Source organism: Cheilinus undulatus, linkage group 13 (genome assembly GCF_018320785.1).
Source record: "Cheilinus undulatus linkage group 13, ASM1832078v1, whole genome shotgun sequence".
Classification (NCBI taxonomy): domain Eukaryota; kingdom Metazoa; phylum Chordata; class Actinopteri; order Labriformes; family Labridae; genus Cheilinus; species Cheilinus undulatus.
In genome coordinates, this window is record NC_054877.1 from 26,846,459 (window position 1) to 26,868,849 (window position 22,391).

Genomic DNA, 22,391 nt, shown 5'->3' on the forward strand with positions numbered 1-22,391 from the left:
TCCTGAGTTTCATATTCGTGTGTGTCAAAGGTTACCTCTCTTTATGAAACATTTCTGCGAGTCAGGTCAAGTGGCCTTGTCAGAACCCAGGCCTGTGACTTTACAACCCCACCTCCATCTTCATCATCCCCCTGCATCCGTCTCCCATCAAATGCTTGGCAGGGAGAAGACCTTCAAGGTCAAGGCAGGGGTGTGAGAGTAAAGAGAGGAAGATGGTGAGAATGAGCGGTAGGAGAGGTGAGATTCTGACCTCTATCACACACGCCACATGTGCCATAAATCAAACCAGCACCTTCTGACTGCTGTTATAATTGTACACAGCAGGCAGACAGAGGAGGGAGGACTGCCACAGGTGCTTTAGAGCCCACGATACGCAAGTCAGAGTTTTATATTTACACATTTGACTTTTGTTTGGGGTTAAATTACACTTCAATTAGACTCAGATTAATTAAATCCAGTAGAATATACAACATATTTGTTTGTATTGGCTACATCTCAGTGTTGACTCTAGAAAAGCTGCCTTGTCATTCTGAAAGCATACTGTGTGACAACTTGCTAAGCCCTGTGTGGTATACAGTGGCATCATTCTTCGCTGGATTATAACTCTGCTGCAAGCGTTCAGCCATGCTTACTAGCAATGTACAACACAAATGGACTTTAGATTCTCTTTGCAGCAGTACAACGTCTCCGTATTAGCTACGGCCTGTGCGATCATGTGTGTTCTGTACATTTCTGTGGGTGTATTCCTGTCTACAGTGTACACTAAAGTACAGAGTAGGATACACAGCGGAAATGAGAAACTAAATCTTATCAGGAAACAACAGAAGGAGGACTGTTTGAACAGTTCACGTCCTCCCCTTGCATAGGTTTAATCTGACATGGCTGCCCAGAGCACTGCAGAAATGTTGGTGAGGCATTCATTATCCTCCCTTCTTTCTCCCTTCCTTCCTTTTCCTCCTTCCTCTTGGCTAAAGCCTGAGGTCCTCCTCTTCTTCAGTTTGGTTTAGGCTTGTTTCAAGCAGCTGTTGTTGTTCTTTGGCTCTCTGGCCAGCGGGAAATAAAGGCACCTTCAAACACACAAACTGCCCATCTGGGGAGGCATTAGTGGAAACAAACTTTATGAACTAATTCTCACACACTTGGGCAACTAAGACTGATAGGCCAACAAGGTAGCAGGAGGCAGAGCATCCCTGTTAAATAGGGTACATCCACAGGTTGAGATGCATGTCTTTCTGGTAACAATATATAAGAGTGTTGGACACGTCAATGTATAAAGCGACAGGATTATCCAGTCCTTATCCCCCTTATCATCTTATCCTAGTTTTTACCAAAAAAGGAACTGCTCTTACAATTCATTATAAATGCTGTTTTATCTTAAACTTGCATTTCTTAATTCCTCACACAGCAATGCAATGCTTTATTGAAGTATTTTAGGAACAAAAGGTGCAATGCTAATTCAGTTATAAGATTTACAACTGGGAGTCCTTGTATTGGGTTGTGTTTTGTAATTGACAGAATACTTTGTGCTTTCCCATTACTGTTTGAGTCAGTCTGCTCTATGTGGATTGATATTTATTGGCATTAGAATAAACTCAGGGTGTGTCTCGACCAGAGTGGTTCTTCTGACACATTCTGAGGATGGACAAAAGCACTTACAGCAATTTGCTCTGGAGTGCACTTTGCATGTGGAATAATGCAGAATAAAAGGGTAAAAGTCACTGGCAGAGCCACTGACCTTATCACCAATCAGAAATGTTCAGTAGTGCAGCTCCACCCTTCATAGTTCCTGGGCCTTTGGAAAGTACTAGCCCACTTTTTAAGGGGTAGATTGTCTACCACAGAACTTAATTTGGAACCTGGTTCCTGCAGTCAAAAAGCAAAGAGCTCATTAAAGAGTCACAAGTTCCTGTGGGTTCATCTGTTTTCATGTTATTATATTCATGTCGTGTATGGATTTTGATTTGTTCTTTCATTTATGTTTTTATGCTCTCAATGCAGGACAGAATCCTCTTGGACCAATAAAGGTTTCATTCATTTCATTTACTCCAACCATTATTCACTTGCAACCTCTTCTGCTTAAAAATGATGAACAAGTAATTGCAGTTTTTCAAGTGTCCACTTGAGGTTGGCTGAAAAGCCAATAGATGTCCTATTAATGCCCATGGCAAAATCTGACAACATAGATTTACAGCCTTCTAAAATCATATTTTTTTAGTCTTTTAGTAGTTTTGTTTTATAAAGACTAACTGTTCTGCATGATTAGGGGTGCATTTAAGTTGTTTGCCACAAGGTCTAAGGCCCACCTCAGCTCCACATTGTTGTCTGCTTCTATATTAACTAGGGCTGTCAATAGATTAAAATTTTTAAATCATGATTAATCGCACAAATGTCATAGTTAACTCAATATTAATCCCACTTTTATCATCTGTTCTAAATGTACCATACAGGACTATTTAAAGATTCAAATACCCTTATCAAGACAAGTGGACAAAATGCTTATTTTTTAAAAATCTGCTGAGAACATAACATAGTAAACTCAAACCCAACAAGGACAACAGATGGAGATACTGACCTTAATGTAACATCACTGAATAATAATACCACGATATAGAGTCCAACTTTAGACTTCTAGAAGTTAACGCATGTGTTAAAAAAAATTAGTGGCGTTAAAGTAATTTGAGTGAACACAATATTAACACGTTAACTTTGACAGCCCCAACTTAACCAAAATGTATTTTTCAGAAAGCATATCCAACATGGTGACCACCTTTGTTGGATTTCGAAAATTCCAGTTGGTGATGTCACTGGACCAACAGTACATCCATGTTTGATGGCATCTGTTGTCCCCAACGCTATCTTAGCACACTTCTTTGAATCTTTATCTGATATAGCGCTCATAGCACTCTGTTTCCTTCTGGTTCCATCACCTTGTATTTGTTTTTCTCCGCCACTCTATGTTGCTTATCAAAAAGTCTTTTTCTCATTCAAATCCCATTTGTCTTGCACTAGTGGAAAACATGTCATGTAACGTTACTGCTGCAGAAAAAGCTCCTCATGTGCTACTGCATTGCCTTGAGCTTGCCTACGGTGATTGATTCCTCTGCATTGATGGATTTTCACAGTCATATTAAAAAGCCAAACTAACTGTTTTCCTCCTCTTACCCTCTACATCATCTCTCCATCCACCCCTCCCTCTCTCTCTTTTGCTTGTTCTTCTTTTTTTACAAGCACCATATTTTGGGGATTTACACATGAGCCAGCTTATGAAGCACAGCTTATCTGCTAACATTGTCTCATTATGACAACAACATTGCATTCCTTTATCCTCCTGCCCTTCTGGTTTTTCATCTCTTTGTACCTCAAGTTGTTGCTTGCTTATAGGGATTTAACTGCTTTCATTCCTGCTCAAGTTTTCTGTCTTTACTGTTCTCTCTAGTATTTTGATAATTGAGTTATTGGTAGACTGAAAATCCTGCAATAAACTGTGTCATTATGTAACATTTTTCTAATATATTTTCAGACTATGTGATGACAGTACTAGCCACAATTATATGATAAAATTAATGCCCATAAAGTAACTAAATTACATCATAAAGTTTGACTGCGCCAAAACTATTTGTTTTGTTTTGTTTTTTTGCCAATTTTAGTGTTTTCTTCTTTTTTGTTAGTCTAAATCAGGTTTAGTCATATTCTCATGTTATATTTTTAGTGGCACATAGATCTTATTAAATGCATTTATAGATTTCATATTGTCCAAAAACAACCTCTCTAGCATTAATATGATAGAAAACATTATTATATTACAATTTAAACCAACAGCTGTTGTAAATTCAAGTGCACCTGTCAGTGATGGAGCTGTGTTTTGGACCATTTCATTGTTCTTTTGTCACAACAGCTGTTCTCCTGTTTTCAAGCCCCATAACAGCTGATAATCTTGCCAAAAATGTCATCTTAAAGGATTGCTGCAATCTATTTATAAAACATATTTTCTATGCTGAGAATATTTCAAACTGATCTACTGTACACTACTTCAACAACACCCAATCCATCAAATATTTATGTTCATTTATTTGGCGAGGAAAGAGCAGCAGCACATGAACACTCAGGTGTATTTTTTCCTGCTATGTTCTCAAATCCAGGGCTTTTGAAAATGGATCATTCTCTGGTTGCAATACATAATATCATGTAGTTGTTCTGAGGCTTTCCAGTGTTGCAGATGCGTGCAGTTTGCCAGCTGAACAGTTAAATGTAGGGTCATGTGGTAGTTTGCACCAAAATTACTAGCTTTTTTGAATAATTGTTGTTGTTGTTGCCTTGCTGCCATGATGCTTTTCAAAGGAGGCATGTCATGAAAAAACTACTTTGTAGTATCGTTTGCACATATAGTACTCTATCCAGAATATCCAGAGACCTACAAAATGTGAAATCAGTCAACCCAGTGAGGTGGCAAAGGAGGCACAAAGAGAAAGCTTTTGGCTCTGGATGAAGAGGCGGTACAAATCATAGGTACGGCTGCAGGGAGTGTCCGGGAGACGTCCATGTTCACTGACCGGCCACCAGATGTTCTGGGACAAGGAGTGAAACATCAGCTATTGGTGGTCTCTCCTGCTGATGATCCTGCAGCCGGCAAAACAGGCACCGGTAGAGGTGAAACAGTCCAAGAATCACGCAGGCATTTCCATGACACTGAGCAGCTTGGCTCTACATGGTTTGACTCGGCACAGCAGCCCAGCACGGCTGGGGAGTGTCTAGAGCTCATGGTGGGCCTTTTGAGTCAACGATGTTAAATAGCTTCACCTCAGTCAGCGGTTTTGTTCCACAAGAAGAAGAAGAACTACCGTTTGGTTTCACTCACATCATGCCTGTTAAATAGTACCCACCATTCACCTTGTATCCCCACCGATAGACGTCCACCACTGCCATGGAAGCACACAGCTTCAGCTGTATGGGCACACCTCATGGAAGAAAGGGGCAATATAAGACACATATACTAGACTGCTCTGAAAGACTGTTAGAGCTGGTTTAAATGTAGTCAAAGACCTCCTCTAGTCCTTGATCTGTACTGTATTTGTGCCAAAGCATGTCATAGACTTCTTTTAGACCAAATGGGACCATGTAAAAAGCTAGAAAAGGGTGATATGCCCTCTTTTACCTAAATGTAAGAAACAGCAAGTGGATACCATTGATAGCATCTTGTAGGACCAGCTCGGTTGAGTAACAATATTTAGTGCAGGCATGAAGATTCAGACTGTTTATGGGTTTTCTTTAAACTTTAGATGTTCAGAGTTTCACCAGCTTTGAAATTAAATGCCTAGAAACATCAGTAGTATCAGCCCCACTCAGAATGCTTGTTGAGCATGAAAAATGAGCTGTGCCCTTTGGGTTATTTTTAAATTAATTGCATACATATTTGATAGGATAAGAGACATCATAAATTACACAAATTTCCCTCTTTTTTCCCCTCTGAGTTGGCGACAGTCAAGCAACCACCTAATCTGACTGTCTTTAAACAGGCGTGGCAGGCTGATTAGTCCATTGGGTGTTGTGTTTCACCCTTTTAAATTCATTTATTGCACCCAATTGTATTTTAATTCAAAGATCACAATCCAGCACCATGTCTTCCAAAATGCATCCCTTTTATGGAAGACACACTTAAGCTAGTTGGCAGTTGTGTTGTACTGTATATGCAACAATTGGTTGTTCTGGCACGGACCTGCTGCAATAATTAACCAGTTTGTTAGCCTGCAGTGCCGCAGTATTAGTGTTGTGTTGGCCCATTCAGATGCTGTTTTCTGACATCTCCCTGATGAGATGCAGCCCATTTCCATTGAAACAATAACAGCAATCTGATTTGGGATAAATGATGTCTTTGTCTATTGTCTGCTGGAACAACAAAAACCATTGGCACGGGAAACTCTTCTCTCTCTAGAGCCCGACCGAACCCTACTCACACATGCAGACACACAAACCCAAGCGCACTGAAGGGATGGGTGGAAAAGAATTAGTTCTACAAAACAGTTTATTATTAGTTTAAAACCATTGACAGTGCCAACAGGGAAAGGAAAAATATCCTGTCCAATAACGGATTGAATTGAGTGATTTTATTTCAGCGAGAAAGTGATTTAATCAGGCAAGGAAGTCTGGTACACATGGAAGGAAGTCTGTTCAGATGAGTGAACTCTACTGTGATCAGTGTTACACAAACTGGAGGAAATCATTCAACACGTGGCAAGCTCTCTTAACAGTGACAGCTGAGGAACACATTTTGACTCTTGGCTTAGGCATTAACAGTTCTATGTGAATACACTTGGCCCCTTAGTAATGAGATCTACTTTATTTTTACTTTTGTCTTACACAAGGCCTTTAGGGCCCCTAACTCCTCCAAAACCTAACAAACTACATTTACAGTACCTGTTAAGCCTCTGGTTTGATGGAGGTTAACTCCAATTGAATAGTGTGTGGTGCACTTTGCAGCACTGAGAGCAATTATCTGTCTCTCCATTGATGCACGTTGCTGGGTTGGGTTTGGTTCATTTGGGATCCATAAATAAGAGAGGAAAGGAGGATGGGAAAGGAGCAGAAGGAATTAATTTCCTCTGAATTTTAGATTTACCAAGACACTGTCGCAACCCGGAGGGAAGTGAGTTTATGAGGGGAAGAGTTGCTTTCAGAGTGAAAGAGATAAATCTTTATATGAGGGTTGAAATGATTAAGAATTAAGTAGATGAGGAGAAACCCAAACACTGTATTGATATCCTCTTTAATTATTGCTTGGATTACACTTGGTTTGTATAAATATGTATTTTTGTCTGCCCTACCCGGTTATTGCCTCTAAAGTGATTGCTCATGTTAGTGTGAATACCTTTTTTTTGTTTGTTTTTAATAATCATCAGTGTGGCTTTAGAACCCTGCACAGGACCGAGACAACATCACTGATAGTGATAAATTACTTTCCTTGCACTCAACAAAGGAGAAAACTCGATCCAAATCCTTCTGGACTTGAGTGCAGCATTGAACATTGTAGACCACACCATGTGTCCTCAGTGTCACGAATCATGGGGTCTCAAAGGGATGGTGTACTACTACCTTTCAAACAGAAACATTTCATCATCGTTTGAAAATCTAGACCTTGAGCCTCCTATTTTAGTGAAGGGGTTCCACAAAGGTCATGCTGTGGGGATGCTTCTCAGTAGTCGGCCCTGGAAGGCTTGAAGAGTTAGAGCAGTGCTCATCAACTGGTGAACCGTGGTCCACATTAGACCCCCCATATTTGCTAGAAAATTTTTAGAGGAAAAAAATGTGGTATTTTGGGAAAGGTTTTTATTTTATCTCTATTTTGTTTTTGTGAACTCCCTACAGCTATTAAAATGTCTCCAAAAAGAACTGAGATTGAAACCGTTTAATCAGGAATTACATTTTGTTCAAACCTTTTTTTAGAAATTCCCTGTAAGCCATTATAAGCAAAATATAATGCAAGTTAAACATGTATTTATCAGTTTATTATTTATAATAAGTGCCATTTTTTATGGAAACTTTCGCCGTCAGCTGTTTTGGAGTGCAATATTTCTGCTTAGGGTTTTCACTAATCACTACACAGTATGTTAGCATCAAACCAAGTGATAGACAACATGACAGCAACACATAGCTAAAATATTTGCCCTCTAGTGGCTGGCTATGATATAGGGTCTGATTTAACTGTTTGAGCCCCCAAAAATATGTGTATATATATCTTCTTCCGCTTATCCAAGCTTAAGTCACAGGGGCAGCAGCCTAAGCAGGAAAGCCCAGACTTCCCTTCGTCCAGTTCTTTCCGGGGGATCCCAAGATGTTCCCAGGCCAGCCAAGAGACATAGTCTCTCCAGCGTTTCCTGGGTCTTCCCTGAGGCCTCCTCCTGGTGGGTCCTGCCCGGAACACCTCACCAATAAGGCGTCCAGGAGGCATCCGGACCAGATGCACGAGCCACCTCATCTGGCTCCTCTCGACGCAGAGGAGCAGCGGCTTTTCTCTGAGTCCCTCCTGGATGGCCGAGCTTCTCACCCTTTTTTTAAGAGAGAGCCCAGACACCCTGCGGAGGAAACTCACCTGTATCTGGGATCTTGTTCTTTAGGTCACTATCCACAGCTCGTGACCATAGGTGAGGGTAGGAACATAGTGCAACCGGTAAATCGAGACCTTCGCCTTTCGACTCAGCTCTTTCTTCACCACGACAGACCGATGCAGAGACCACATCACTGCCGATGCAGCACCGATCTGCCTGTCAGTCTCCTGCTCCATTCTTCCCTCACTCATGAACAAGACCCCAAGATACTTGAACTCCTCCACTTGGGGCAGGATCTCATTCCCAACCTGGAGAGGGCCTTCCACCCTTTTCCAACCATGGCCTCAAATTTGGAGGTTCTGATTCTCATCTCAGCTGCTACACACTCTGTTGAACGAACCGTTCCAGTGACAGCTGAGGGTCGCGGCCTGATGAAGCCAACAGAACTACATCATCTGCAAAAAGCAGAGACCTGGCTACCAAACCAGATCCCCTCAATGCCCTGGCTGCCGCTAATTCTGTCCATGAATGTTATGAATAGAGCCACTGATAAATGGCGGCCCTGGCGGAGTCCAACCCTCACCGGAAACGAGTCTGGATTACTTCCAGCAATGCAGATCAAGCTCTGACACTGGTCATACAGGGACCAAACAGCCTTTATCAGGGGGTCCAGTACCCCATACTCCCTGAGCACCCTTCACAGGATTTCCCAAGGGACACGGTTGAATACCTTCTCCAGGTCCACAAAACAATATACTAGAAATAAAGAAGAAATAAAAAATAAATTTTATATATATAGTTCTTAACAAATTTATTAGACCACCTGTCACAAAAATGAGAAAACATAAATATGCATAAATACAACACATAAATGTGCTCCCTGGCAAATCTGAGGCATTTCTGGATCTTTGCAGGCCTCAATAATGGCTTCTTAGCAGCTGTTCTTCCCTTTAAGCCTTGTTCCGTCAGTCTTCTGCTTATTGTCATTCTGGAGACTTTCTCAGACTCTGATCTAGAAGCATTCATCTCTGCCTGAAGATCAGCAGTGGTCTTCCTTCTGTCTTTAGTACTTCAAATCTTAAGGTGTCTGACATCTGCTTCAGTTAACTTTGGTTTCCTGCCTCTTCCTTGGCGCATTTTGTAAGTACCAGTCTCGGCAATTGACTCCAAAGCATACTTGACCACACTGTGAGAACACTTTATGTCTTTCCCTGTTTGTCTTAGAGACCATCCAGCCATTCACCTTTTTATACCCAGTGGGGACAGCGGTCCAGATAGATTGCATACTAGAGCTATGACAGCTCAATTTTACTATGTATGCAAACATACTGACAGAGTCAAGAAGACCACATTACCCCATCCTGGCCTCCTTGCATTTGCTGCCTGTTCATTTTTTGTATTGATTCTTGTGGTTTTTTTTTTCTCTCTTATTAAATTTTAAAGATCTACATAGCCACCCTATAAGCCTGGACAACCTCACATCAGCTGATAGAGGTTTACAGTATGCACCCAGAGCCCTTTAAAGATCAAGAGCTATCAGGCTTTTGCAATCCAGCTCCCAAACCCTAGCATGACCTTCCAGCAAGACTCCAGTTAGCTTAATCTACCTCCACTTTTAAATATTGTCTGCAATATCTTTGTGGCTTACCCACCTTGTGGAGGATGTCAATGATTGTCCTCTGGACAATAGTCAAGTCAGCAGTCTTCCCCATGCTTGCAGTTGTGTGAACTGAACCAGAGTGAGAGAATGCAGGCTCAGGAAACCTTTGCAAATTGGACTTTTCCACAATATTCTAATATTTTTTATATAGTGTTTTTTTTTTTTAATTTTCATGAGCTGTGAGCTGTAATCATCAAGATGAAAACAAAGAAAGTGTTGAATATTTCACCTTGATTAAGATGAATCTGGTATATACGGAAGTTCAACTTTCTGATGAAAATCACTGGGAGAAAATAAACTTTTTCATATCCTAATTTCTTTAGAGGTACCTATGTATGAAGAATATATTTAGGGAGTTTTGTCAAATTTGGTACAAACCCTCACTTGGACTTGAGGATGAGCTTTATCCTCTTGACTCGCCACTGTCACGGTCTGTCTAGTTTCTTTAATGTGTAATATATGAAGCAGTCACTAACTTACCAAGATGACTGTGAGGCTAATAAAGGTTATTCTTATTGTTATGATTATTATAATTTTCTACATATTTATGTGTGATTGGCTGTAACACCTGTAGCACCTGCTGCTTCAGATTAGACATTCTAGTGACAGCTGTCCTTTCGTATAAATGTGTACCATATGTCAAAAACACAGTATAGAACAAAGAAAATGATTTACTGGCATGTTGGTAGCTGAATAGTAATACAGTGGCATTGTAAACACATTTCTGACATATTTTAAAGCACTCTTTAAAATAAGTTATGGATCCCTTCAACCTAAACATCTGCAGCTGTGCTTCTTCTTCTGCACATATGAACTCACTTTAACTGTAACAGACGTAATCATACATCATTTTTATGCCTGATTGTTTTTTAAAACCCTTGGATTTAGGTGATGGGATTCCTGATTGGATGATGATGAGCTTCTGATATACAATTCTCCGAGCCCAAAGGACTGAGAACATTAAAGCAGATTAGCATGATAGCCATGATGAGCCAAACCATTTATCAATGCCTGTTTCTCTCTTCCCCCTCCTTCATATTCTGTTTCTGTATCTCACAGCACACACTGAAGTCTCCAGCGTAGGGAAGCCCATCGGGAGACAGCCCGGAGGTCGCAGCCAACATGAGAACCCGTCCAAGCCCCCCTCAGTGAGGGTGATAGGTGGATCGCCATCTGTTTGCTGGGGACGACCCTGGAGCCTCGCACTGCTCTTTGCTGCATTTTTCCTGCAGTGGACTCTGTTTTGAAGCCAGCTGCCTCTAGGAATCACCCACCCACTCAAATTAGCCCCTTTAGCAGCCACATACATAAACACAGATATCATATACATGTCACGCTTAGTATCCTCACTCCTGTCCTCAGCTTACATGGGGGAAAAGAAAAAGAAAAAAGAAGGTATGTGGAGGAGAAAAGGACAACGCTGTAGACGGGGACTATTGGAGGAACCTGCAGCATCACCAGTGTAGGTGTAAACACAAGCTAATCCATGCACGCTCATCTACAAAAAAGGCCTGCTACTTCTGCAAAGATGTGCCGGGGCTAGACGTCTGCGTGAACAGAACAGGACTGCTTCATTCTGCACTTAAAAATGCCTACAGACATGTTTTACATTCACAGTATACAGTCGTCTTCTTTTTCTGCTGCTGGTTTTTACTTAAACTTTCAGGCTGAGAGCTTCAGCAAAGCTACTGCACCGTTTGCCAGCCAGGCAGAAGAATTTGAAAACTCAAACTCATTTTCTTTTTTTGAGGATTAAGGAATGCATGATAGATTGATAGATGAGGCCAAGGTGCCTGGCCCAGAGCAGCAGATTTGATACACTCTAATGACTGTGTACCTTGGCAGGGATTAGAATGTAATGAGTTCACAGGTAGAGCACGGGCGCTCGCACGGCTGAGCACATTGTGCAGACAAAACTAGGTGTGTATAGTATGTAACTGTATATAGATGGAAAGATTTGATGGAGTGTGTGAGGTTCTGAATCAACAATAAGCTCTTAACTGATTGAGCAGAATGAGTCTTTCTTTTCCTTCAGCTATGAACGAACTATTTCTCTCTGCTCGATCTTCATAAAACAATGCAAAAAAAGCTTATAGAGGTTATATTTCTTTATGAACTAAAATAGGAATGCACATCATCCAACTAAACTCCATGACATATGAAACGTGTTGATTTTACTAATGTTTATCATGCATCCAGTTTTGTGTGTTTGCCTGTTGACTTGCACATTAATGCATGAATGAACTTCCAAGTTCTTGAGATTGTTGTGGTAGGCTGAGGCCCTTCCTAGGATATCAGTGCATTGAAAACCTTTTCCTTTTCAATTTGACCTCAGTTTATGATTCTGAATTCGAAAAGAAGATGAAGGTCAGGCTGCTGAATTGAACACATGCAGATTTAAAGCTAGCACAGAAAAGAAATGTGAGATATTTTTACTGAGTCTGGTGAATTAAGTGTTTTTACAAAGCACATTTGTATCCATTGGGTAAAGCCAGAGATGTACTTACTGTTTAACCTTGCTTTTGTGTGCACAAGCTGCATCAATTATACATAAATGGTGAGACCAGAATCAATAGTAGTGAGATCAACAGTCAATAGTAACATCAAATCAGCTGAGCTGTTACAGGAACTGTTAATCATAGAGAATTCAAATGCCTCTTTCTTTACTGAATCGTGACATCAAAATATACTCATCACATATAGTTTGATGACAAACTAAGCAAATACAAACAGAACCAGAGGTACATTCAGGTTTTTAGTTGCCACTTAACAGGGTCACTTGAACCATAACACAGATCTTGTTTCAGATCATTTTGAAGTTTTAATGTCAATTTCTTAAAAGGACTAGCTGTGTTACCAGTATGTTTGTCTCTGTGCAGCGACGATGCCACATCATTCAGGTGTAGATCATTGCAGACATGGTTTATAAGTTAATCTTTAAAACTCTGTTGGTCTTTCTCAAACCACTTACTTCCACTCTGGCACAGAGAGAGGTCTCATTCTGATATAACTGAAGTTCCCTCCATAAAGGTAGAGGTTCAGAACACAGCTGAAGGCTTTGGGGTGAAATTGAGAGGGGTCTGGCTGCAGACCGCAGATCTCAGTCGCCCATCCTTGCAGACCACTACAGTTAGACACCACATCATGCAGAACAGAAGGGACGTAATTTTCTGGTACAGCGTTTCAAACTTTCAAACATTCTAACAATGAAACAATTCCCTTTGTTCAGAGCCTGATTTTAATGTAAATGGTTGCATATGTAATATATAATACCATTTTTGAGCTTGATCTTATTGTACAGATTGTCACCATGACAAACATCAAAAACTGTTAAATAGATCAAGTCATTTGAATGGCACTAAACATAACGGACCCTCAACAGGAGCCCACAAATGTAGTTGAAGCATTGAGAGAGGAGATGTAGTGATCAGTTTGAGAAAGGCCCTATGTGCTTTGTCCCACTGCTGTATGATGCAGGGCAGCCTTCATGCATATGCATATTTGAAAGCAAGTTTATCACTGCTTTAACTCCTCCTTTGTTAAAAAGAAATGTTAAAAACTCGGCAAAATAAGCTCTAATATATATCTACACCGACTCTTGAGCAGACCGTTTCCTGAAAATCACACATATAAAAGAAACTTCTTTTCAATTTGCCTTTTAATCACTGACTTCTATAATGTCTTCCTCTGTGCTTTCCCTGCCTCGTGTAGATGAGGATGTACTTTCAGTAGACACCTGTGTGAATGGGAATGAATGCATGGTCAGTGCTATGCAGAAACAGTATTAAAGCTGAGAAAGCATAGGAGCTACACACATACAGTATTAAGCTCTTTCATAGGTCTCTGTGCAGTGAAATACCTCTTCCCATAACTCACCTTTGTTTGAGACAACTTCCTCCCCTACCTACTGAAAAGTCGCCATTGACTCTACCTAAAAGTGGAAGAAGGATGACTTGCTTCACTACCTACAAATAAATGAATGATGAATAATAGAAATGACTACAGCTATGTAAGGTTTTGGGCAATTGAAATCTCAAATCTTGTGTTCTGTAACCATATTTGTTTCGCTGATATGATTTCCACCATGTATGTTTTGTTTCTGACTGTTCATTGCACCCACAGATCACTTGCAGCCCTTTGCCATTGCATGTGTATAAATGTACATATTTTAAGTCACTTGTCATTTGTTTTGTGTCTCATTTCTTCTCTTCTGTATCAGTACAGTACAGTGTAGCTGGGCTCTATTAAAGGTGCTCTGCTTTTTTGCCTGTCTCAATAGCCTCTCCTTAAACAATATCAGACCTCTTAGGTGTTTCCTAATTTAGTGAAGGTAAGGTTTTCTTATAGAGCCAATTTCAAAGGACACCTGACACAGCCTAAAATATGGGATCTGAGATCAGCAGGTTACATGTCCACCTCATACCTTATTTTATAAGTACTGAAAGAAATTTTAAATGTTTAAGAGGAATTGATTTTCTGTCACTCCAAAACAGTGATCTGTATGACAAACAGTCCCATTCATTTTCACCATGCACTTATGTCTCTACCTTTGATGACTACTGATGTCAGAACATTTATATTGTGACACTGGAGAAGAATATATTTATCCCAGAGGGGATCAATAACAAACAGGATCCCTTGGACACATAGTAATAGAAGGAAGTCCATGTTAAGGGCTGCACACACAAGTGAACCTTAGCAGATTGGGTTTCATTGCTTTTCTGAAGGGCAGCCTAGCAGTGTTCAGGAAGTGAACTGGTACCTCCCTAGCAACCACACCAATGTCCATACTTTGGACTGTACAAAGACAGGTGTTATGACCTGTCAGAGCTGATAACAAAGAGGGAGGCCACACAGACTTAGCAGTCAAAAGAATAAGAATGTGAAAAAGGAATTGGAACATTCTCACCTCTACACTTTAGGCCTTTTAACACAAAAGCCCTACCCTTTTTGGATTAATTTTTAACTTTTAGGAAAGTGTGGGATTAGTCAGACTGTGCTTAATTTAAGTCACAATTAAGTTTTCCTGCAATCTGTCAGCAAAGTGAGTTCAGTGGCATGATTGTATTGCCAGAAAGACTTCCAAATGTCAGTCACTCAAAGTAGATTTTTTAAAAAAATGCATATGTTGGGATACGGTTATACCGTAACCCAGTGAATTAAGAAAAGGGCCCTTAAATTATGGTCATGAAAAAAATCTGTGTAAAATGTGTGCATGTTTATCATAAATGTCTCAGAAGTGTGTGTCCGTTTCCAGCAGCTGCACCACTGCCTGTGCCTGAAGAAGCTATTAACTCTTTTTAAATAAAGAACCCGTCCAAAAAAGGGCTCATTATTTAGATATGCTCACACTCGTGTCTCATGGTGGTGCAACATGCTTTGGTCTCTCCTGAAGTGAAACTGTAATATGCACACTGTTTATTGTATGATCTACAGCAAGGTACCATTAAAAATCATTTAATTCTTCCTTCTAAATCAGGTCAGGTCAGGTATGGAAGAATATACCAGTTCTACACTTTGGCAACCTCAGACCTGTACTGCTCTGGCCTCTTGATGACTATCCTCCAGACCTGCACCAGGCTTATACCCTATCTTTCCAGGTACCCTCCCCGCTGACCCCTCCACGACGCACACGGCCACCACTGTGTCTGGACCAGGCCACACGGGGATCTGGGCACCCAGTATGTGGTGAGCTGGATCAGGCCCGGGAAAGCACGCCAGGAGCCCATTAAAGCGCAGCTGCCATTCCCTTATCAAGCAGCTGACCCTTCAATCTCACCAGTGATACCCAAAGATGTGCCTCTGGCCATCAGTCAGTGTCCAGGCCTCTCAAGAATTATGTAAGACCATTACCTACCTGACTGCATTGTGCCAACTGTGAAGTTTGGTGGAGGAGGGATGGTGGTATGGGGCTATTTTTCAGGTTTTAGGCCAGGCCAATTGTTTCCACTGTAAGTATGTCTTAATGCTTCAGCATACCAAGACATTTTAGACAATGCTTTGCTTCCAACCCTGTGGCAACAGTTTGGGGAAGGTCCTTTTCTATTCCAACATGACTGTGCCCCAGTGCACAAAGCAAGGACTATAAAGACATGGTGTGTTTGGTGGGGAAGAACTTGCCTGGCCTGAGCAGAGCGCTGACCTCAACCCCATTGAGTACCTTATGGATGAATAGGAAAAGAGATCGTTAGCCAGGCCTTCTGGTCTAACATGTCAGCCTGACCCAATTAATACTCTACAGCAATGGTTTTCAAACTTTTTTTGCCCAAGGCACACCAAAAAGCAAACTGACGTCTCAAGCCACACCATATTAATGTCCTTGCAAAATAGCCTCTTTTGCATGTGTAGCATGTAGCAACATGTCCCAACTGCATGCAATGTGAGCATGTGCCAGCTACATCAGTCTGATTACAGAGTTTCCTTTTGTAGCATCCTGACACTCTCCAAGTGATGCGCTGCAGCTCCCCAGGTTTATCCCCAGTCACCCTGTTCCTGTTTTCTCTCTGTCGCTCCTGTTAAGATGGACAAGTAACATGGGAGGAGGTTGCACAAAGGATGACAAGACACCAGGAGTGTCCCACCAGAGGATATTCTTAATTTTCTTCCACTTTTCTCACTCCCGAAACTTGTTAGCTCATTTTACAAAGAGGAGTGTGTTGCATGGATATTCTCCATACCCATTTATGAATTTTTATGGTCTGACTTGTGCTAACATGGAGACAAAACTATGTGGCTCACAGCTGTTAGAGGCACCATACCTAAGATTTTCTAAGTAAAAGCATGAGATGCCATATTTTTACATGTAAATTTATATTTGTATATTTAACAGATAACAGATGGACAGTGAGCATGCATTGCTATATGATGCAATACAACGTGTAACGCTTGCATGCAGTAAGGACATTGGTTATAGCCTCTTTAGTTGCTGCATAGTTGTAGTACTTCTGTACAGTTAGACGAATTTTCAAGGCACACCTAGACTTGTCTCAAGGCACACCAGTGTGCCACGGCACACCATTTCAGAACCACTGCTCTACAGAATGAATGGGCACAAATTCCAACAGAAAAAATAGAAACTTTTGTGGAATGCATTCCAAGATAAGTGGAGGCTGTTTTAGCTGCAAAAAGGGGTCAAGTCCATATTAAAGTGCATGTATTTGAATACATTGCTATTATAGTCCCTGTTGGAGTAATGGCCAAGCAGTGGAATACTTTTGTCCTTAAAGTGTATCTTAATTACAACAATTGCCTACTAGCGCCCCTGAAACTTGAAATTATAACTTGTCTGAGAAGAAACAGCATTATAGGTCGTTCTGTAAAGCCACTGGTTGGCAGTAACTGCTTAAAGTGTATTTGACATTATGATATACTGTTTCCTTGCATCCTGTCTTGAGCTAGACTACCTTTTTCTTGTTAATACCTAGCATTAAAGTATAAAGGCTTTTCAACCAAGTTTTTGTGAGTATGCTCACTTCAGCTACTTGCTTCCTGTCTCTGCAAAAAAAAAAAAAAAAAAAAACTCTGACCACCACTATCTGCTGGCAAGCAGTAAAGGAGGACTGAGTTATGCTGTCATAGTCTGACCTTCTCTTTTTGCATCCAGGAAGCCCCTTGCTAAACATATCAGTCTGTGTTTGCACCAGGAATAGAGGCAGGGGGGAGTGTGAGAGAGGAGCAGACATGTAAAGGTTTGGTGTTGGAAAGAACCACGGCGAGCAGACGGTCGGTGGTGATGACAGCGGCGTCGACAGAGTAACTTTGCTCGCTCAGCTGATGTGTGGCTGACCCGTTGGATGGAAACTTTGCCTATTCATGGGCTATAATTGCCTTGCCTCAGTCTGTGCTGTCAGCTGCAATGCTAGCATAGCAGTGAGACTAGCTTAGCCGCTCTGGGACAGATTTAAACACCATGTTAGAATGAAGTGTGCTGCTGCTATTAAAAACAGACATGGTGCTTGAGGTAATAATCTCAATCAGGTGTGATATTAATGTTTCGTGTATCATTTTAGCATCATAGGATTCAGCCAAGTAGGTCACAGAGACGTACAAGGTAAGACTAAATGTGTAGCAGTGAAGTTTGGAGTTAGTCTTCAGGGTCGCACTGGTCTTTTTTTCCTCTGCAGTGATTAAAAAAGCATTTCATGGCAATGCATCAGGCGACAGTGGCCCTCCAAGTCTCACCACACCTTCTACTGTTTTAGCCATCAGACTGTGAGCACACAGCAAACAGTGCTGAAGCATACAATGTCCACAAGCTCTCTCTTTGTCTTGCTCACTCTTAAAAGCACAAAAATAATCACAAACACACACTGATGATGTCACTCCCACACCCTAGCCTGTCCCTCAGTCGTACACTTCCAATTGCACGCAGTCTGTATTTGATCCTCCGAGTCTATTTCATGCTTGTTGCTGTGAAACTGAGTGTCTGTCTGGCTGGCTGCAGACGTGAGCGGGGAGAGTGCCCAGTCCGAGGATATATCGTGCTTCGTCTTCTTTGCCTGAGCTGTAATTGGACTGCATTGTCCCTGCCTGACAAAACCAAAGCCGTCTGTCGTCCTTTAATAACCTGGGCTGGCTGTCGCAGGAAGCCGAGGATGACTTGAAAATAGGGAAATAATGGAAGAAAAATCTGACGCTGAAGGAAAAACAGTCTGATAATGATTTTCAGCTGTGCTTTCTCTCTTGGGTTGGCTTCATAAGGATATTTTCAACATATACAGTGGATTTATTCTGTTTAGGTGCACACGCTGCAAGGAGCAGAGCGGTCAGTGAGTGTAACTGAGAATTCGGGGGACCTGAGGTCACAGCTGCTCAGCTGTCTGTCTGGGCTATTTTAAACGGTAGCACACATCAGCGCTTCTGTCCCACTGGCTTGGCCAAATTCGCACTTAAATGCCCTCTCGCTCATGGAAATTCAGAAATATGTATGCCTTAGCAGAGAATTGATCTAACTGTAGCTCCATGTGCAGGGATCAACCAATCAAATGCTGATAAAAAAACCTTATTTCCCAACAGATGTTCCATGAAGTAAACCAGTTGCGGGGTAGCAGCTAGAGTAACCCCACCACCTTCCTCCCCAGATTGTCTTACCTTCTCAGCCATCAGGGATCAAAGTGACACCCTTGTGCTGAGAGGAGGGAGCAAAAGCTGGAGGGAGGCACTGGAAATAGCTTCCGAAGATGAACAATCGGGTGAGGTAAAGGGGAAATGAAGGGGGGACCTGTGGCTTCTGTGAACCACAGCTCTCCTTCTTGAGTTTCAGCTGTCAACCATATCCATTCCCCCTTCTGTGCAGACTTGCTGTGTCTTCTCAACAGGCTAACACAAGCTGTCACAGCCAATTCCCAACCCCTGGCCAATTAGCATTATGCTCATTGAGCTCCTGAGCTGACAAATTGAGTCCAATTAAACAAATTTTCAACATGACAGACCATCAAGGGGAACACTGGCAACACTGACAGAGATCAAATGTGCAACAGGGACATGAAAACTTTTTTTTATTCCTTCAGTTTACTGGCTACCCTCCCTTGTCAGATCTGTTTCCCATCATGCACTGTGCTGCTGGCAGAGGGCAGGTAAACACTGTTAGGCGGTGTTATACTCTCCTGAGGTTCTTGTCATTTCTCCTGTGATTGTGGGGGACAATGTGCGACAGTTTGTTTCTCACTTTAGAAATACAAAATCAACATCAATGAAAAAAAAAACCCAGCAAAACAAAAGTTAAAAAAACAAAAAGTTGCAAAAGCTGTCCTGCACTTGGCAGACAGCTCCTTCAGGCAAATCATTCTGGGTGTATGAACAGCTCTCAGTATGAGCGCAATAATGCAGAACTACCATTCAGCTGTGCAATAATCTGAGATACCACAAGAATCCCACATTTATTCAAGCTGTTATGAAAGAAAAATAGAGGCAGATATGAACCTCAACACCACAAGCCAGAGGACTTGACCCCAGGCATGGACCCCTTTCCAACCACACTGAGGAGACCAAAGAGGTTTTCTGGGCTTAGCTGTTGTCAAATCAAACAAGGGAAGGTAGGTAAGAAAAGGGCTCGGTACACACATATCCATGACCATGCCTCAAGGAGATAAGAGAGAGGGAGAAGCTCCTCTAATGGAGAAAAATATTACAAATGCCTTGTATCTGTGCAAAGTTAGAGGGTACCTCAGCACAAGTGGCAATTGGATGTCAATGTGTCCTTTTCTGTTTCTCGTAGTCTACAGACTAAAGCCTGGTTCAGATAAAAGATACTCAACTCCACAACATTCTAAAAGCTGACCGGTTCACACCGCTGCTACTAAAGGAGACAATGTATGGTTTGCATAGCAGCCCTCACAGGCACTCAATCTAAAGTGATTTATGTCTTAAGTTACAGCACAGTAAATCTACTAAACATTGACATTTTTCTTATGGGTTGTCATGAAAATACGTAAAATTATTGGATGGCAGCGCTGGCACATATAAAAACAAAAATGCTTAGCTTCATTACAAAGATATCTGCTGAGAATGATTAATTTTCCAAGGTGTATTAGCTCATACAGCGCTGTGCATCCAGCTCACGTGCTCAGCTGATAGAGGAGACAACTGTTTACTCAGACAGGAGTGAGGTTTCTGTGTGAAAAGGGAAAAAAAGTGGCATGTGTAATCATTTCCAAAATTCACCAAAACAGTCTGGCTACAGGCTGAACATCTCTGTTTGTCTGTTTCGCCCCTTCGCATGATGAGGCGCGGGGGGGGGGGGGGGGTCTTATTCGAACCTAAATTATCAACCTGTTTTAGAGTAGTTACACAAACAGTGGCCTGCTTTAACTTTGTTTGCTTTCGCTAAAGCTAACATGGCTACACTAGCTATGTAGTTAACATTATTATGTTGGCCAATTTAGCTAAGTTAGCTTTAGCAATGTGAGCTTTAGCAAATGTAGCTAAAGCAAATGTGGCTATGTTGCTTAAGTAGCTGCTTGTGAGTTTATCTTTAGCCATGTAAGCCGAGTAATTATGTTTAAAATGTTGCTCGATTATCTATGTAGTTTATTCACATTTACAGTATTAGAATGTTTTTATGGAGGATGAGCTTTGTCCTGTAATCAGACAATTTACTCGGCTTTATTAAACTTCTTGTAATCAGGCTTTGCAGGTCAGGCTTTTAACTTTTTATTTTTGATATCCTAACCATTACCTCTGCCTTTAAGATTACCATATACTGAAGTTTAATCAGATTTTATTTTGAAAGTTTTTGCATGCATTTCTGTTCTGACACAGATGGCATTTGAAACTAATGGTCTAATATGGGGCAGTCAGATATGTATGGCTCCAGCATGAATATGAATATCCCACATCAAACAACTATTGGTTGGCATTTATAGCATTTTAAAATGAGATTGCTATTTCCCATATATCTGCTTGCAAGCTGTCTAGGACATGACCAGCCTAATCCCAGGCAACAGCATCAGACAGCTTGAATCAAGCTGCGACCTCCCAGATCAGTCAGCTGCAAAAGTCTTGTCGTGCTGCTAAATTATTTTGGTCTGAACTGGTCTTGATGCATTTTTATTATGAGGACTCCATGCTGGTTTGGACCGCTTAAGCCCAAGCCGCATGAAGGGAAGTTAAGGTTAGGTCAGGTTAGATAATAGCAGTTTAGGTCAGGGTTAGGACAAGGTTTCACTTGATGCTGCAGCTGTCCTGGAAGTCTTATACACACTTTTATAACAATACTAATTTTTACAACAGCCAACTCATTTATTTTGCTGATATTTAGTCTATGAGCTATTTGGCGGCAGGCCTGACCCTACAGACAAGTAGCAGATAAGTAGAAAATAAGTAGAGTCAGTAGTTCCTGAGTGAGATGCTAGAGTGAACTTGGCACAGTTGCCGCTTGCTAACCTTTACGGGACCCAGTTGAAGCCGGTCGAGAGGCGGGTTTTCAGTGGGATTCTTTGCTCTCCTTGTCATAGAGCAATGTGGTCCAGCTCTGAGAAAAAAAAAAAAAACTGTTGCTATACCATAGCTACATCTGAGCTAAGCACTACACCATTGACAGCCATTTCTACCAGCTTGCAGTACAACCAAACCATGACTGCAGCTAGCGCCTTGCTCTCCTCAAATGATGCTGATTGGTCACAGATGGGGCATAATAGTTTCAGTTTGCAAGATCAGCTCAGATCTTTGCAAGATGGATTTGCCTGATTATAGACATTGAATCTGGCCAATTCATCAGCTTTGCAAGGTTAATTCAGTACATTTTAAAACAGATCTTTTGTATTTTCACTGACACTAAACTTCTACTTCTTGACTTCAGGTAGTAAGGATCATTAGGAAATTATGATGAGGAAAGCAATCGGATAGCAAGCCGCTAGCTCTTTTGTCACTGCTGTATCCCAAATAACTGCAAAGTATGACCTGCCCTATCCTTACTGTGATTGGCTCATCCTGGTATTCTTTAACAACCAATATAACGAAGGTACATTTGTGCACATTTACACTACATGTTGCAATTATACTTTCACACACTGCTGGCTATACTTTTGGGTTCAGTGTCTTTCCCTTTGATATCGTCACATGTGAACCGCAAGAGCAAGATATTGCACTGCCAACCTTTTGATTGAGAGACAACCTGCTTCAACACTGAGCCACAGCTGCCAAAGACATGTTTTCTCCACCACTAAAGAGAATGACCCTTTAACAGATCATTA

At 41.4% G+C, this 22,391-nt stretch overlaps 1 protein-coding gene across 3 annotated transcripts in view; it reads left to right on the plus strand.

Annotated features, from left to right (window-relative positions):
• LOC121520549 (glypican-5-like) overlaps positions 1 to 13,875 on the plus strand; it is a 194,339-nt gene extending 180,464 nt beyond the window's left edge. For all 3 annotated transcript variants that reach the window (XM_041804054.1, XM_041804052.1, XM_041804053.1), the window contains one exon: positions 10,759 to 13,875. In XM_041804054.1, coding sequence (XP_041659988.1) covers positions 10,759 to 10,946 — 188 coding nt within the window. In that variant the 3' untranslated portion in view covers positions 10,947 to 13,875. The remainder of the gene's footprint in view (positions 1 to 10,758) is intronic.
• The last annotated feature ends 8,516 nt before the right edge of the window (positions 13,876 to 22,391 follow it).